General features: G+C 38.3%; 1 protein-coding gene across 1 annotated transcript; it reads left to right on the forward strand.

The window, feature by feature from the left end:
- The first annotated feature begins 12,774 nt into the window (after positions 1–12,774).
- On the forward strand, positions 12,775–18,478 carry LOC145769551 (uncharacterized). Its single transcript, XM_082581203.1, has 8 exons — positions 12,775–12,899; positions 13,024–13,105; positions 13,442–13,629; positions 13,897–13,957; positions 15,884–16,014; positions 16,336–16,434; positions 16,809–16,927; positions 17,170–18,478. The coding sequence occupies exons 1-8, from the start codon at positions 12,828–12,830 to the stop codon at positions 17,474–17,476; spliced, it is 1,059 nt and encodes a 352-aa protein (XP_082437329.1). The 5' UTR covers positions 12,775–12,827; the 3' UTR covers positions 17,477–18,478.
- The last annotated feature ends 411 nt before the right edge of the window (positions 18,479–18,889 follow it).

Consider the following 18,889-nt stretch of genomic DNA (forward strand, 5'->3'; position numbering starts at 1 on the left):
TCACTTTGTAAAATTATTCACGCTGAGCATATCTGAAAATTAAAACTATGTGAATTTTAGCACTGCTCATATACGTTGTAATGTTGAGGTCACTTATGAGTGTAATTTGTAGCGTGAGTTTACACATTATTTTTTGGTAGAGCATGTAGACTGTAGAGTAATGAAGAACGTGCATTGTAATGTTGTGATTAATTTTTTTTACATTATTTTACATACAGCCAATGCCCTTCACGCTGTGAAACAGTTAGGATTAACGAGACATGGGCCAAATTAATTGCTTTCATCCAGCTGGTGGGAAAATGTTTCACAATAGAATATGAAATATTTCAGAGGATGTGCTGAGAAATGCCGTATATCTTTCAATTTATAACCTTTATTCGCTCAAAATTTCAGCTCAATAGAGGTGAATAAAAGTTAGAAAAAGTCAAGAAATCTCGTAGTCGCAGCCTCAGTGGTTTTAGTGATGCAACTGTTGATACAAAAAAGTTGAATTGATAGCCCCCCCCCAACCTTTAAAGGGTTTGCATTGAGTCAACAGATCTGTGCCTTAAGGTTTACGTCAGCTCCTGGGACTCATGTTGTCAACCTCCTCGCGGTGAGTCCTGGTAACTGCACAAAACAGGCTAATGACAACAAACAGAGACACATCAGGGCGTCTCTGGGGTGGTAAAAGGATAAACCCTCGGCCCCAGAGAACGAAGAAAGAAGCCAGAAAAAGTCCCAACATCCTACAGCTTAACGTTGAAGGCCTTACGACTGCTAAAATCGATGTCGTACAAAGAGTAGCTCAACAACAAAAGGCCCTTATCATCATCCTCCAGGAGACCCACTGCCACAGCGCAGACAGGCTAGTGATCCCAAATTACTCACTAGCTGGGTCAATCCTAAGCAGGACACACGGCCTAGCCACGTTTGTCCACGAGAAGCTGAACTGGAGACTGGTTGAACAATCCTCTTCAGACTCAGAGATTGAATGGCTAAGTGTGGACGTCAACGGCTACAAAATCGTAAATATCTACAAGCCACCTCCCTCGCCATTCATTCCGACGGCCATCCCAGTGTACCCCCACCCCTGCCTCTATGCTGGCGATTTTAATTGCCAGCACGTCGACTGGGGATACCGCATCACCAGTCCTTCTGGTGCATGTCTGGCTAACTGGGCATCAAATAACAACTATGCCCCACTGTACAACCCCAAAGACGAAGCCAGTTTCACATCCGGGCGATGGGGCACTGGAACAAACCCAGACATGGCCTTTGCTAGCACTGGCAACGACAATCAGCTTCCGGACAGACGTGTGCTACAGAAGTTCCCTCGGTCCCAACACCGACCTTCTCTCATTACCGCAATACCGCTCAAGACACCAATTCCGAGTGAACCAGTCAAGCGGTGGAACTTCCGTAAAGCCGACTGGAATCGCTTTAGCCTCCTTACCAACAAATTCACAAATGAGTTACCTCCACCTAACTGTCGTAATGTGGACGAGGCCTACCAGGACTTTTGCAACACCATCTTAACATGTGCCAAACAAGCCATCCCTCGCGGTCGTAGAAGTAACTACACTCCGTGCTGGGATGCAGAGTGCGAGCGCCTCTATCAATCTTTTGTTAGCTCTTCAGATGGTCAAACAACACCCTCAGCCGCCAAGGCTCTTCTGGAAAGACTCGATGCAAAAAGAAAAGAACGCTGGACAGAGACCATCCAATCTATCGATCTCTCGCACTCAAACCGTACAGCGTGGAGCACACTCAATAACCTTACGGGACGATCAAGACAATCATTCCGACAATGTCCCATTCCTGCTAATAAGATCGCATCACAGGTAATAAAAAATGGGATATATAAGCCGTGTGATCGTACCTCCGATCGGTTTGTTACCAAAGAAGTGACAAAGCTTTGGAAGATCAACACACCTGACCAGGAGAGCATTTCTAGCTCCTTCTCACGGAGCGAATTCAATGCTGCCCTCAAGCACCTAAAACCTGGTAAGGCCCCTGGTCCAGATAGGATATGTCCAGAGCTTATCATCCACGCTGGTTATATTCTAAAGTCCTGGTTATGCGATTTCCTGTCGTCCTGCCTGCGCCGCCTCAAGATTCCTAAAGTATGGAGAAGATCTCTGGTCGTCGCGATCCCTAAGCCAAACAAACCACTAGACGATGCAAAGAGCTATCGCCCCATCTCCTTGCTCTGCATCCCTTTCAAGATCCTTGAGAGACTGATCTACGCCCGTGTCGAACCAATAATTGACCCACTGCTTCCCAACGAACAAGCTGGATTCCGACACGGGAGGTCAACTGTAGACCAAGTCACACTACTAACTCAGGATATTGAGGAGAGTTTCTCGGCAAAAAAGAAAGCGGGGGCTGTTTTTATCGACCTAACAGCAGCCTATGACACTGTTTGGCACCGTGGCCTAGTCTACAAGCTACTCCGCCTACTCCCTGACAGGCACATGGTCAAAATGATCATGGAACTCATCCACAACAGGAGTTTTACCCTTACCACCGGAAGCGGAAAACCAAGTAGACTGCGGCGACTCAAAAACGGTGTCCCACAGGGATCAGTCTTGGCTCCCCTCCTTTTCAACGTCTATACGCATGACCTACCATCAACAACATCTCACAAATATGCATATGCTGATGACTTGGCCATCTTGCACTCTGCGAAAGACTGGCAATCATTACAAACGACGTTGAGCCAAGACATGACGACCATATCTGGATACCTTCATCAATGGAAACTGAAGCTCAGCGAAAGTAAAACTGTGACGGCAGCCTTCCATCTCAACAACAGGGAGGCAAAACGTGATCTGAAAGTGACCGTTAACGGCAAAATTCTGCCGCCCTGCCCAGAACCAACATACCTTGGGGTTACACTTGACAGGTCACTCACATACCGTCACCATTTACAGTCACTACGCAAAAAGCTGACATCTCGCGTCGCCCTGCTGAGACGTTTGGCAGGCACAACTTGGGGCGCAGGTGCTGACACCTTGCGCACTGCAACCCTGGCTTTGGTTCACTCCACTGCTGAATACTGCGCCCCTGCCTGGTGCCGCAGTGCCCACACCCGCCTCATCGACAGCCCAATCAACGACGCATTGCGAATTGTGACTGGATGCCTGCGCCCAACTCCAACAGAGTATTTACCAATCCTTGCAGGCATCCAACCTGCTGAGCTTCGCCGAAAGGGAGCCATTATACACCTGGCTCGCCGGGCGGGGGATCCTGACCACTTGCTCCATGCAAAACTCAACATCCCACCTCAGGAATCTCCCCGGCAACTAAAGTCAAGACACCCCTTTGTGCCAGCTGCTGTTGAATTACTACAACCATTCAGCGATCGTGCCATCAGCGCAGCACACTTCATGGAAGACACTTGGAATGCAGCATGGTGCGCCACCGACACCAAACTACATGGTTTTATGCCCCACCCGGTGGCGCGCCCCCCTGGTATGGACCTTCCTCGGCCGAATTGGGTCAAGCTCAACAGAATCCGAACCGGAGTCGGTCGCTTCCATTCCAACATGCACAAGTGGGGTCTGGCTCCCTCATCGGCCTGCGAATGCGGCGCGGAGGAACAAACTGCTGACCATGTCGTTCTCGAATGTCCCATCTACAAGGCACCAAATGGAACGCATGGTATAGCAACGCTGGACGAAGCTACACTCACCTGGCTCTCCACCACCTGCCCTGAAATTTGATCTAGTCTCAAACGAAAGAAAAAGCTCCGGAGATCAGTAAAATATAAGGTTGTCATCTTCGGTGCAACAAGACCATTGATTGATTGGTTTAGTGAGGATTCGTAGTCCCATTGCTTTCATTTTGAGTGATCATACTGATTTTCAATTTATTCCTTCAAGACGTTACGTAATGAAAAAATATATAACTAAGGTTGGAAGACATTACGTCATGTCTTTTCAATTCAAAATGAAGTTTAAAATTTATTCTTTTGTTCATATAATCGTAACTCGTAATCCTCCTTCAAAGCGGTATTACAATGAACAATTTTCGATAAGGGGGGCATCAAGAATATGTCGACATGACTTTTAAGGTTTACGTCAGCTTCGGAGATCAGTAATATATAAGGTTCTCATTATCGTGATTGTAAGCCGCGGGAACGTTTTTCTCTAAAAAACAGATTCCCGGGAAGCTAAACATTTTTTCCAGCCCTGGTAGAAAACAAGAGAAATTAAATAATATACCACTGTCTTGCATGTCTTGCACCAGTGGCGTAGCCAAGGGAGGGGGGTTCGGGGGTTTCAACCTTTTAAATTGAATTTACGGATGTTAATACATTGTTTACAAGAAAAGCTTTAGCCTATGATGTAATTTCTCGTTAAACTGTGCAAGGATGCAAGCCATCCGCAACTGCTGAGATCGCATGTTCGATCTAGATTAACATCTAAACAGCTATTCGTTATACAAAACTTGAATATATCAGAAATAGCCTATTTAAAGTAACTTCATTGTCTCAAAGCTTTTTGTTTGACACTCATCAAGATGTATGACCTCTATGACGTTACATTTTCTAAACTTTGGGTTGACTTCAGAGCATAAAAGTTAGTGACTTACCGGAATAACATCGCTTTTTGAATTAACCAAGGAGAAAATTGATAAATAATAAAACTGTAATAATCTCGCAAAAAAAAGCAATCAACCTATGTGTCTAAAACAAAGTTTGCCTAATTTTAAACGAAACTGCATTAAAAGAGCGAGTTTTGCCAATACCAAACATTCAAATATCTCAGTCTGGAATTAGCAACAAGAAAACATAGAGACTTAGCTTTATTTCCAAAAAATGCCGAAGAAAACATGATCTTATCCTTTTGCTATGCCACCGGACAGCACCATTTTACAGAAATATTCATACCCACAATTTTGTTGAAAATGCTCTCAGAATGCACCAAACTGAAAGTAATTTTTCAAAATTTTCTGGGGGAGGCCCCCCAGACCCCCCGCCGCTAAGTGGCGCCTTCGGCGAACACGCCATCGGGCTGCGCCCGCCGGCTGTCAACACCCCCCCTTTCAAAATTTTTGACTACGCTACTGTCTTGCACTGTCAATATTTTGCCCCCCCATTGTTGAAGGTCTGGCGGCGCCACTGCATTCAATGCATTTTTTTCTCACTTAACTCCATATGATGTGCAACATGTGTGCATATATGAAGCAAATGAGTAAATTGGCCACTGTAGCAATAAAACCGTTTTAATGTGAGAGATACTATGCCTCGCATGCTTTTTGCAACTACTCCAAGAATCAATGCATTTCTCCATGTTGTTCAGCAACAAGTTTTTTTAATGCGAGGGTGAAAGGTAAAGGTGAGTCAAAAGTGGTTTGTCCCATACTTGATCCAAGCATCGGGAGATGAGAAAATAAGGTTCTCATTATACACTTATACAGTACTAAGCGTTCGGCATTAATGAGAGTAGGGTGGCCAGTTTCTTTCTCTCGGTCGCCTTTCGAGGCTTTTGACGCAAGGTCGGTTACCGAGATTGACAGATTGTAGTTTCTGATTGTTGAAGTGTTGTTGCCCAGAAATTATTCCATCCACCAGGTGCCGCTGAAAGCAGATTAGCCTGAAATCTGTTGCTCAAGGGCACACCCCGAGAAGAGAACCAGCGCCACGTGATCTTAAAAACTTGAAAAAAAATTGAGCTTTCAACTGTATATTCGTTAAAATTAACAAATAATAAATTTGATTTATCCCGCATTTCAAACCTGAACTCGTATTTTTTATTTGTTTCATCGTTTAGACAATTTTTGTCAGACGTTTCCACACAAGGAGTTTGCGCTAATAAAAAAAAATAAGGTTCCTGTTAGAAAAAATTTATGATCTCTATCTTAAACCTATCACCGTATTATTTCTTTGTAGTATTTCTTAATAATGGTGATGTACGCAACATTTGTGAAATTGTGCCTCTCCTTTTGATGCTTCAAGCACATGTTTAGGTTTACTCGCTTATTGGTTAACTCAGTTCTGGTTTGTGAGAGGAAAGCGCTTGTATGATTAGGCAACAGCACAAATAGCCTGAGGACCCCAATCGTCTTTGGGGTTTTCAAGTGATTCATGCAACTCGTTCAGTTTGTTGGACTTTATTGTAAAAGTCACCAGACATGTCTTTTCTCTGCATCAAGCCTTCGTTCTTGGACCGTTTTGCAAAATTGTTTCAACTCGACATTGATGTAAGTTTGCTTTGTTTTGTTGAGTGGCTAGAACTAGACGTAAATAAGCTAGACGGTGCTGGTGCAGCTCTTGGGGTGTGCGCTTAAGTAACGTATTTCGGCACTGCTCTCCATTCAGCGGCATCTAATGGATGGAATAATTCCCCGGCAATAACACCTCAACAATCGGAAACTTTACTCTGCCAATTTCGATAACCAACCCTGCATCAAAAGCCTCTACAAGCAGTGTTTTTTTTAAGGTGTTTTGGGGGACCGAAACGGTCCCCTAAATTTCTCCTGCGGTTTCCCAAAATTTGGACTTGCAACTACAGTAGAAAAGTAATGGTTGTTTCTCGCTATGTCTTGTCGATAATACGAATATAGCCTACGATCAATAGTTCACGTCCGGAAAAAAGAATAGGCCTAAGTGGAGGTCCAGCGAACAGCTGAATCAAAGAGTTATTCACAAAAGAAGTGCACCTTCGATACTCGTCAATGTTTATTTTTATTTATATTTATTTATAATGATCAGTTTTTACGTGTGGAAACATAACAAGCAGAAGCCAACAAGCACACTTTGTTTGATTGTGCAGAAAACTTGTTTGGCGGCCGTGTTGGGCAGGCTGTTTGGTCGCTGTTACAATCATTTAAGATGTGCCTTGTCGAATAATTCATTTTATGTTGCGTTGATTGTATGTAGGCCTAGTTATGGCTATTTTTTGGTATTTAAATGAAACACTTGCGGTCTCTTAAAACTACTTAGCGGTCACCCAAACCAAACCTTAAAAAAAAAACTGTCTACAAGTATGCGAAACTACCTGGAATAACCTATCTAAGGCTTTGCAGTCTAAGGATAAAAATTCAAAACCAAACCAAAGCTTAACTATCACATCAATTCAATAAATCCACGTATGTTTTGCGGTAGAGTGTAGGATTAGCCTAGTCTTTTATTTCACATCTGTTAAACTTTCACAGACCTCAAATGCTGACGTGCAAAAGAAAACTAACTCGTCATCGCTCGGACAATCCATAACACGATTGCCAAAACCAAAAGTGAACGGAAGAACAGTCAATCGTGTAACCGGAGGTTTGTGTCAAAGCGGGTCATTGGGCACTTAAGCAAATTTCACAAAAATTTAGATATTGGGAGAGTAATGATGTTTAACAAAAAACAAGTACGCCAGTGATACATATCTACTAACAAATTTTCTTTGCCGGTTTCAGTTATAGGCCTATTTGTTATTTGTTTTAACAGTAAGCAAATTTTCAGTATCAGTACTTTGAATAAAATGTTTAGAGAAGCGAAATTCATCATTGCAGTCCTCTACCGGCTCACCAACTCGTGCCCCTTCGCCAGGTGAGGTCGCTCTTTGGTCCTAAGTGGAACATTGTTTTACTTGTATTAAGTAATTTATTCAAGTAATTTATTTATTTGTAATTTATAAGTTTGTTAAAAAAAACTCTAATTTTTTCACTTTCTAATCATTTTTTTTCAAGCACTTTAGGCTGCAGTATTTGCATATCGGTCAACTTTTATTGTTGTGCAGCGGTAAAACACGTTTTATCTACGCAACGTTTAAGTGATTTGAAGGCTTTCTACGGCAAAAAAGTTCACGATAGAAAAGAAGAATCCAACTGCCGTTTGCTAAAACGTAAGTTTTAGTATTTTTGTTGGAACCATAAACGCACGAAGCAACGTCAGAAGATAAATAAGTGAAAGTTTCTGGGTGTTACTGTATATCATCTAGTCATTTTCAGACATTCGAAAAAAAATTACATAAGACTACCACCTTAACAACGCTGTTGAAGAAACTTTGAAACACTTTTTAACTCATCTCACGTTCTGTCTTTATTTTTTATGACGTAGGCTATTGTGATTTCAATTATTTCTGATAATGGCTAGATATAGTCGAAAACGTTCACATTTTTTTCCCTTTAAGTGTGTAACATGATGAATGCTGTGTTGCTACTACGTATCGTGTGCGTCTGGTTCAATTAAGTAAGATAACCTATCTCTTAAAGTTGTATTTTTACCATGTTTAACACATTTAGTCTACATCTAGTAGCCTGCCTAGACTGAAGTTTGAACAAAAACAATCTTTGTCCAGTAATCTGAAGCAGTTAAAAAGATGTTTTGCTCAAAATTTGTGTAGTAGGCCTAAGTGGAATCTAAACTCTTTTGTTGTGATTTTCTTTACAAAACCCAAAATAAACATTTAATCTTTCAATCATCAAGGGGGATAAAGCATCATGAAATCTATCTTTGGATGCTTATAAGAAAAAGGTTAAAAGTCAGTCTGTAACCCCAATTGCAACATATAGCCTTTGATTTTAAACTCGGAATTCTAACGATCTTGTAAAACAACAGCTTTTAAAGCCTTGTGACTGTGAGATAGATGGATGGCTTGTCGTGGTTGTTTTCGGAGGCTATTATCATCTTTCAATGAGTTGTATTGTATAGCGTCTATTGACTGTATTCCGAAATTCGGCAAGTAGAAATACAAGCAATGCTATATACCGTACCGTACTCTGTGTGTACATAACGATGCTAGTTTCTTGTATTGGTAGCCTACTAAAATGAAGTTCTGTTGGTGTTTTGTTTTTAATTTTGACTTGTGAGTTAGTGAAGGTTGACGTTTTCAGAAATAGATGCATTGCTGTTTTACCCCTTCTGACACTGGACGTTGGGGAGATGCCCCCTTAGCTAAGCTGCTGACAGCATTGTCATAGCATTTGGTAAAAGTTTCCAACATTCGACCAAAAAAAAAATGTTCCTACTGGACTACAGCTATTTTTAAAAATCATTTAAAGGCTACATATTATATTTGAAGCACTGAAGCAACATGTCTTAGATAAGCGAAGGTGTTTGATTGACAACTTGTTTAACATTTGACAACGTTTTGTAGTAACCCAGGTTGCTAGGATAAGTGAAGTGTTTGTGTACTTAAAGGCCATTATGACTTGATCGAGTGAAATTTTACAGCATATTTGTGTGATTGAGTATTAGACCACATCTATAAGGACAAGTCCGTATGTGCTGCTAGGACTAAGCTTTAAAAAACGGTTTCAATGCATTTAGTTGAATCTCTGTTTAAAGCTCAAAAACTGTGATGCATTATAGTAGAGTGCAGCATCTCATCGGACATTATGAGTCCATTTCTTATGGTGAGTATTGCACTTAACATATCCGAGTGGCAGTATATGGTAGCCTATTAACCCAAATAAAAATTTTAATTTTTCTGTTAATTTGTGAACATACGTTGCGAATACGTTTACAAAAGTTTACATAAATTGTTTTAACTTGTGATTATACTTCACGTTTGTTAAATGCAATCGTGGCAACTTGGTTTTTGTTAATGAAATTTAGGGAGATAGTTTTCAAGAAGCCATGCTTGTGTTCACAGTCTGATACAGGTGCTCATTTTGTAGCGCTTTTGCAGTAGACATATTTGGTAATTTCTCGCCTTTTTGTACGATAGATAATTTAATGAATGTTCCAGTTTCAAAAATTCCCATTTTTACAATGATTTATCGCCTGCAGACGTTGAATAAGATACAAAAGATCAATTTACATCACTGGAATAGCTTGGAAGCCTGTTGTGCCATTTTACAATCAAATGAAATTGCCGTTCCCATTTCGTTACGTTTGAAATGACAGTTAAATTGATTTTGCCTATTTCTACATTAAAAAATTGATTTTGCCTATTTCTACAAAATAATTCAGCTACAAATTTATACTTCTATTGAATACTTCAATAGACTGTTTTTTTTCGTTTTGCTCCAACAGGAAAATCAACCAAAACCAATACTCCAGTGAAGTCTTCTGCATTCATTACCTCCACTCCGCGTAGGCCGCCAACACATGAATCAACCACGCAGTCGAGAGTTGCTAGAGAGAAACCAACGTCAACTCTTCATCAAAGCAAACGTTAGTGTTTGCTAAGTTTAAAATTGTTTACATCAGCTTCTAATTTGTTACATTGTGATTTAGGTTAGGACGATTCAGCTCTAGATCTGTTGTATAATATAATCAACACCCCACTCCACTATGTTTCAAAAGAAATTCTTGGAGAAGGAACTTCTTGTTGGTTGACCATCGATATATGTGTCCAAAGTAGCTCTCCGGCAGAAGGTGTTGTGTGGTTGCGAAGGAGTTACTCCATTTAAAGAATGACTAGTTGAACTATGGAAGAAAGCTTCTCAGAAGACATGGGTTACGTTAGTTTGTTATGCCTTGTGTGATATTGCGGATGTATACCTACTGCAGCACTTGACAATGATTACTAGCATAGATATTTCTCAAAAAAAGTTAAAAGTACACATTTCCTTTTTGTCCTTTAAAACAATTTCTTTCACGCTTTCAGACTTTTTGTTTTGTGATTGCAGAATTATCTCAGCGTCCAAACCGTAGTTATAGCTCTTCCTCGTTCTCTGGCGTCTCCAGTTCCAAAACTACGAAGAGCTGTCTATCAAGCTTCCTTACTCCGACAACGTCAAGACTAAATCAAAGAAAAACTCTCAAAACAGGTAGCTAACAATTGATTTCTGTAACTCGCGTTTTGTGAAATCAAGTCATCCAAGTGAGTAGTAAACTGTACAGCCGGCAAAATCCTTCGTTTTTGCATTGATAAAACATACCTAGAGGTTTAATCAATGTAAAAATGATGGAATTTCCTGAAATGTTGTGACAAAGAATCTTAAAGTAAAATATGAATGTTATTTCGCCTCACTTGATTTTCCAGAATTGCACAGTACCAGAAACCAGAATAAGGAAAGTCGACAACATCGTTAAATTCCGAAACCAAAAGTGAACACTAGTATAGGCTATACAGCAAGAATCGATGAAAGCGAGAATGTGTTTTCATATAAGTGGTAGACCTACAGTATTTCTGAAAATAAATTAAGTTTCAAATTTGGGCTGCTCGACAAATTTTTTTAAGTGTAAATAGTTTTGTTGCAAACTGTAAAGAAACTTAAGATGTTGGAAATTTAAAAAATTCAGAAACACCGTTTTGGAGTATTGAAAACCATCATGATGATTTTTATCTCAATTTCTCAATGATTTCTGTAAAAGATTGTGAAGTTCTAAATTAATGAAATGCCACAAAACGTTGTTCTAAATCTAATACAGTATATTCTTTTGTGAATTAATTTTATACAATTTGCAAAGAAGTTACGATATGTAACGTTGCTGTAGCCAGACAGCAAATCAAATGTTTTTTACGTTGAATCAATGTAAAAAAAACGGTTGATTTGGTGTCTGGGCAACAATATAACATTTTTCAGATGCCAGCAAAGCAAACCCCCCAATTCCACGATGTTTTTCAGCTCCCACTATTGTAAAGAAACCCAATGATCTCAAAGAAAACAAAAAATGTTCCAAGCAAACATTTTCTATCATTGTCGCTCTTTTGGATTATATCTCTACCAACGTGAGTTTAAAGCTCATTGATGCATGTCATATGTCACTGTAAATAGTAGCTAAATTTCGAATAACTTGTTTTTCTATAAGTAGAACAGTTGTAATTTTCATGATGTGATGCAAAGACAAAAGTCCTTCTACGTAGTGTTTCACTTTCTGATTTGAACTTTGATTGTTTCGCTTCAATTTTGTGAAAAGGTCTTTACATTATCAATTACACGTTGCACAACCTTACCAATGTTTGTTCTTTCGAAACGTGGCGAGATTCTACTTGACAAGCATTAAAAACAAAAAATGCATTATTTCAGTATTAAACATCGAAAGTACTGTGTTGGTATAAATTCTTCACCGATCTATATGAGTGCAATCCTTATTTTTAAGTTTCCTCAACACCACTTGGCTTGAAAATCAACACAAACTTCTAAACATGAGAAAGATCATTGTCATTAACTTGCTTTATTTGATAGATATAAATCTCGCTTGTTGACTTTTACCAAGACAAATATGATCTTGCTAAGAGCAAACATACAGTAGACTGAAAGTTTTCATATTTTGCAGTGGTACGTCAAGTAACGTAAAAATAACGTTATCAAACAGATTGCAAAGACAACATGTGGCTGTATTAGTTGTTTGAGTTCAAAATGAGCACGTTATATATCTACTTGTGTAAAAACTGAAGCCAGCCCATATTTTTGCAGCGCTATAGCACTTGAAAGATAATATGCATTTCGATGCTGAAGCAACATGCTGTACAACAAATAATGAACTGTAGGTTATAGCAAGCATACTTCATGTCAAAGTGAAGCTTAAGTACTTAAAAGGTGTCAAAAGTTTTGACATGTACCAGTGTACCACACTTCTTTATCTTGGTGGTAATTCTGGATATACTTCAGTTTCAGTTGCACTGAAAGCATGTTAGAACATCTTGCCAGATATTTATTTTTAAGCAGTGATGAAAAGCCAGGGCAAAGTTAGTAAAATTACTTTAGCCTATTAGTAACAATAAATACAACATTTAGACACAAGAGTAAAAGTTAAAATTTTCTTTATGTGATAGACGAAAGATACGGAAAGTTTTTTAAGGTTTAAAGCTAGCGCCTAGTTTGTAGGTTGCTTATACGTTATTGGACATTTAAATAATTTCAGAATTAAGTAATCCACAGTTTACTTCAACAGTTGCTACTTACAAAATTTATTTCATCCAAGTAGCATGTTGACTTAATGCACATGAGAAAGTATGGGACAAGTTACATCAAGCTGCAGACACGTTTGCTGCAGAAAATCAAGAAAAAATAAAAAGAATGTGGAAGTAAGTTTGACGCCGGCCTAACTGGAAATGCCTTGTTTTCTTACAAGCAAATGAGAAACGGTATAAAAAAGTTTTTTTTAAAGAATAACTTTGTAATTTCAGTTTCTGACACTATGTTTTTTAGCTCGACAGTCTTTCTCCTTCGAAGCTCTCGGCAGACAGAGAACATCTACAAAAGCTTGTGAGTGAAAAAGGTGATAAAAGCGGTAAGATATTTGCGTATTAGCAACGTTTAACCGATGTAAGTTTCTTAAATGAAAGATCATCATTCTAGCTTGTCATAACATAACTTAAGCTACTTCTAAATATAAAACATTGTATTTGTCAAGAACTTTGTATAAAACGGTCGGTCTTTGAATGCTTCCTGCATGGACATAGCTTTATACGTTTTATGGTTAGTTTGTTAGAAAAGCCATTGTGATGGTAATTAAAAATCTACTACCCCAATTATTGTTTGACATCAAATTAATGGTGCTGTAGCTTGCAAGAAGCGTTTAACGAGTAAATTTATTTTTGCCAAAAAATTACTTTTTTAATCTTAGATTGGGCATCCCAGCTCAGTGATCTTGATGGATTGCTAAGTCAATCCCATGGCTCCAAGGATAGTGATGTCCATGAAGCTGCGGAACGCTTCCAGAGGAAAGTGGAAGAGTTGAAGAACAAATTGGAAGCTAAAGAGAAGAACTTCCAAAAGAAATTGCAAGAAGTTTCTCAACATTTATCCCTACAAGTAACGCGCAGTTTTGTTTGTTTCCTTTTCTCAAATTTTGTGAGTGAGTTTTTCAACACCAGAAATGGTTTTGTGTAACTAATGCATTTGCCATTCTTAATAAAATATTAGGACTGTGGTTACGATCTTAAAAAAAGATAAGTTTTAAAAACGATATTAGAACTTTGTTTTATTTTCTGTTTAGTAGATTTGGTGGCCTTTTTGACAAACACAATGCTTTTTTCTGCGCTGGCGTGTTTACAGTCTTTTGTATTCTTGCTGTTGTAGGTGACAGATCACCATCGCATTGTTGAGGAAATGCGGCAGGAAAACCGTAAGAAAATTGAAGGTAAAAATCACCATTGTAATTATTTTTTCTTCACTTAAACAACTCTAATTTAATGACACGTGCTAAATCAACTCTTCGTGGAAGAACCACAAGACCTAGTATAGGAATCGTAAACAATGACAGTTTTACCCGAATATAAATCGTTGCTAAAAGTTAGAAATTTTTAATTTTATTTTGTCATTCATTATAGCTTGCTAATTAGAAGAATCAGCAGATATACCTAACTTCATCTCCACAAGCAGAGAAAGGGACAATGTCATCTCTTCTTCTCTTCATCGTGTATCACACGGCCGTAGCCCAGAGCATCACGCAGGCTCTTGCTCTATCCTGTGCAGAGCACCTTGCTTTTAGGTCAGGGCATTCGAGTAGATGTTGTATCGTTTGCTCCTGTCCGCATTTGCAACTTGTGCTCCCCATGGAATACCCCCAGTGTCTCATCAAGGTTTTACACCTGCCAATACCAGTTCTTAAGCGGTTGAGGCATCGCCAATACTTCCACGGTTCACGTTTTCCGGAGGAAGGCTCTCCATGGGTGTGAGCTCTATATTGGCCAATGTCGGTCCGGCTGCCAGTCCCTCCTGCCATAGTTGAACCCGCTATCATCATAACAATGTTGAATTTGCTGCTTGTTTGGGCAACTTTATGTATTTTAAACTCATGACATATGGTGAACTGTGAGAATAAATATAGGTTCTTTGAATTCTATTTGTATTATTACACCGCTATCAATTTTGCTATATTGATTTTTCCAGTCGTGAGAGAGCATTTGATTGGAAATTGAAAATATGGTGTACACTGTACAGGCCTAGAAAAAGTCATTTTCTAACTACAGAACTGATACAAAAGTAAAATTTACGAGACACTGATCATTTTGCATAGCCTATTTTAGTGAGATTCAGATTCAAGTGATCCTATTTACGGAATCTTAGCAACACTTTTGTGTGCAGTTTTTACAACACTTGTAACATACCATTGTTAACCACACAGAAAGTATCCTCTGTATAAATTTAAACTAATTACGAAACATCGTAATGGGTCATATTACGCTAACGAAATCTCATTTTACTGTATATTGTAGGGTACAACTTTATCAAATTATCAGTGCCATATCTCTGAAGGCTAACAAATAGTAGAATCTCCATAATATGGCAATGGTTTGGTTGAGTTTTGGTACTTTTTACTGTCAAACATGGTCTGGGTACAGTAGGTAGTCGGTCAAATAACAACGGATTATGTTTTCCTTTGTGTTTGTGACTCTTGTGACAGCCAAATAACATCAAAAATATTAAAAAGGTGATTTTAATTAAACAATAAATGTATTGGTCAATAGCTTATCTTAAAAACTTGTTAGTTTGTGCATATACAAAAATGTTTTGGGGGCTTTTGCCCTCCTGGTTACGCCCCTGTACGCAAGTGTTAAAATTAATTATTTAAAGATAACCAAAGTTTGTAATTTGATTGCAAACATTTTGTAAAATATTTGGCTACTATGAAATAGGAAATGTTAGTCAAAGAAAATAATTAACTTTCATCGTTCGTTGAAAGTTAGTAGATAATAATTTTCTCAACGACTTTTAACAAACCAGCCTTTTTCAAAGTAACAGTTAAAAATGTAACCTTAAACTTGTGTCATATTTCCATATCATAAGAAACACACTAAAAATTTAATTTCCATTATGACCTGTTTAATGTTTATAAATGCTTACTTTACTTTATTAGAACTGGTTGCCTGAAAGGTGAAAGTTTCTCCAAATATACAAGCCATGTTTAAACGTTTTTAAATATACGTGGTAGGCTACATCTAAAATTTTGAGGCCTTTAAACCTTAAAGTTCTAGGTTTCAGTCTTTCTAGTCTAATAGTAAATCTGGCACTGTTTAGACCCAATAGAAAGTCCGGACAAACCAAATACAATTTATCTCTCCAGACCTAGAAGCCAAGCACGAAGGAAATATTATTCAATTACGCGATGACGTGTCAGAAGAACGTGAAGAAATTGAAAAAGAAGTATTGCAACTACGAGCTAAAATGGATGAGAAAGTGAATGAAAAACTTGAGGTATGGTAGCCCGTATGCCCTTTAAAAAATAAATAATCTTTCGTTCAATTTTATTTACTCGCAAGTTTTTCCACTTAAATAAATCGCATTTGACTAAAATGCCAAGAGCCAAAAGTGAAGGTACTAAACTCAATAACTCATACATAAGCAAAATTATTGGACAAAAGAGTTTGTACATTTCAAAAGTGAACAATGAAGTGTTTGTGATTTTGAATTTTATTTAGGCTGCGTTAGGTTTTTTAGACTACGTAAGGTCATGCAAATAGTACGTGTTTTGCTTATAGAAACCTAATTTTGCTAATTGTAAAAACAACATTTTAGGAGATGATTCAGCCCTACTTGTCTTCTTACGAAGAAAGTAAAAGCCTTCAAACGGTTTTGGAAATGAAAAACAAGGAAAACCAAAAGCTGCAACAAAAAGTATTGAGAATGATATAACTTTGCATACATTCAATGGTCTAGATTTAATTTATTTGTGTTTAAATTTTATCCAGTAGCTGAAAATTTAGATTTACATCAACTAAACGACAAACAAGATATGCCTATCTTAAAAACTGCTTTTTTAACTAAAGTTAAGTGTCTTGCCAGATGCCAAGACACAGCCGTGAGTCATGTATTGACGCCGGACAGGTGTCCTTGCCACACACGTTCTTTAACAGTCACATAAACGACACCTTCTGTATATAATTAAAGTAAAGCCTACTCTTCTCAAATATGCAATTTGAGCAAGAAAGAAAGCGGCATATTTTGTGTTGGTTCGCCTTTACAACAATACTTCAAAAAGTTGTTTTCAGATTTCTCAAGAAGGAGACAACATGGAGAGAGTCAGAGTTTTAAGTGACCAAGTCATATCTTTGCAGCAAAAGAATGAAGACTTGCAAGCACAAGTGGACGAAAAGAATGCAGAACACAGGTAAGCCAAGTTTGCAAAAAACCAAGGACAGTATGCTCCTGCTTTTTTTCTCTTTCCTTATAGGAGGCAGATCCGATCCGCAGTCCCGAAGACCTAGTATAATAATTATTTCATCTAAGTTATTGTAATTGTTTAGATTGTTATATTTGCTCACTTCTAGTAGGTTACTTTATTTCAATTTACCTTAGATTTTTAACTTTTGCAAGCTGTTATAATTTTTACAAGCAACTTTTAATTTTCAGAAACTTGAAAGCGGAATTAGAAAAGTTCCGCCAAAACTTGGAAGAACAAAATCGCTTTTGTACCACTCAACAACAGCGCATTGAAGAACTCTCTTACCGCATCAATACAAACAGCCCAAGTCCTTTATCCCCTTTCAATCCAGTGTTTACTCAAACGCCTGGATCCACAAACGGAGATGCTGACTCTGTCTGGCCTTCAATTCGTAACAAACAATACCACGCGGAAAATGAAAGTGAAGAAATCCAGATGCAAAGAAAACTAATTGACGAAGATAGCAGTTTTGTAGCACTGAAAAATGGTGTATGAAGTAAAACGCCAGTTTTCAGAAAGCTGTAATGTTTGCATAAGGGTTGTAGGTGCCATTGACGTTTGCTTTTGCGCCAAAAGTGTCTTTTCAACTATTCTTACTGTAGGTACCTTACATAAAAGCAGTGCAAAATTAAACGAGAATTTTTGTGGATTTCTATGCTTGACCATTGCTGTCCAGTGTCCAGTCAACTCAGTGAAACAGACCACTTGAAAATAAACCAATAGAGTTAAACACCTGGGTTGAGCCTTTGAAACATATGATATTGCGCATTTGTAGTAGCTGTGTCTCAAATGAAGCCATCTGATGCTGGTTATCTTGCATTGAAAACTTGTGATAAGCTAAATCGACATTGTGTAAGCAGCACTAAAAGGCTGTACGACTTGCGGTTATGGATATGTTAAAGAGTGTGAGAATAACTTCAAAGCAACCAGTGTCCATACATAGCTGTTAAATGACGCTACCTTGAAAGAACAAAGTTTCAATGAAAAAGCAACATTGGAAATGAAATCCGCTAAATCGTGACTACCACCTTGCGGTTCGGTTTTCGTGACTTTTCTACCGAAATGTGTTCTGATTGCTTTAAAATATAAACTGAGGGTTTTTTCACTTGAGAAATACCTGACCGTTGCGAATCCGCAAAAAGTTTCGAAACATGCTATTCAAGCATATCATTTACCACAAGAAATTCTGCTGAAGTTAACAAATTAATTTCTCGTGCTTGTGTTGTGCACTTAAATCTGGAAAGATATTGGTGATCAAAAGTTACTCGCATTAAGCTACAGTATAATGAACATGTTCATCTGCGTATGATTTTTTATTATTGACGTTGTATTTCTTGTGTATTGAAAACAAGTAAAAGTTACAAGGTTTTGATATGTTTTGTACTTAATTATGGCATAGCCCAGTGGTCCTCAACCTTTCATAGTTTGTGGCTGTCTTAGCATTCAAAATTTGTGTCTCCCTGCAGGCCCTGTTCACCAACAAAAATGTAGACCTACTGTATAAACTTGGAAAACTTTAAGTCAAAGACTTTTTAATTAAAGCCATTGATGTGAAATTGTCTTAGTCGAGGAACTGAATCAAAAATAAAATAAAAACAAACAAATTTGAAATCATCTGAGACGACGCTTAATATTTTTCTCCGTCTTGGACAGCATATGCCCAGTAGTCACTTTGACAACTATCTGAAGATATTGAAGTTTGCTCGTGTCTTTGGGTATGTTTTTTTATTGGGTGGTGGCACTGAGAGGGCCTACACTTGTTGCTCTCTGGAGAACACCTTACAGTTCAAAAACACTGGCATAGCATCGGGAAAAAAGTGTCGATTATTATCAAGCAGATCTTTACTTTCAAAAATACTTTTTACGTGCTCATTTTAAGCAAGTTTAAAAACTACTTCACAAATGATA

Source organism: Aplidium turbinatum, chromosome 4 (genome assembly GCF_918807975.1).
Source record: "Aplidium turbinatum chromosome 4, kaAplTurb1.1, whole genome shotgun sequence".
NCBI classification, from domain to species: domain Eukaryota; kingdom Metazoa; phylum Chordata; class Ascidiacea; order Aplousobranchia; family Polyclinidae; genus Aplidium; species Aplidium turbinatum.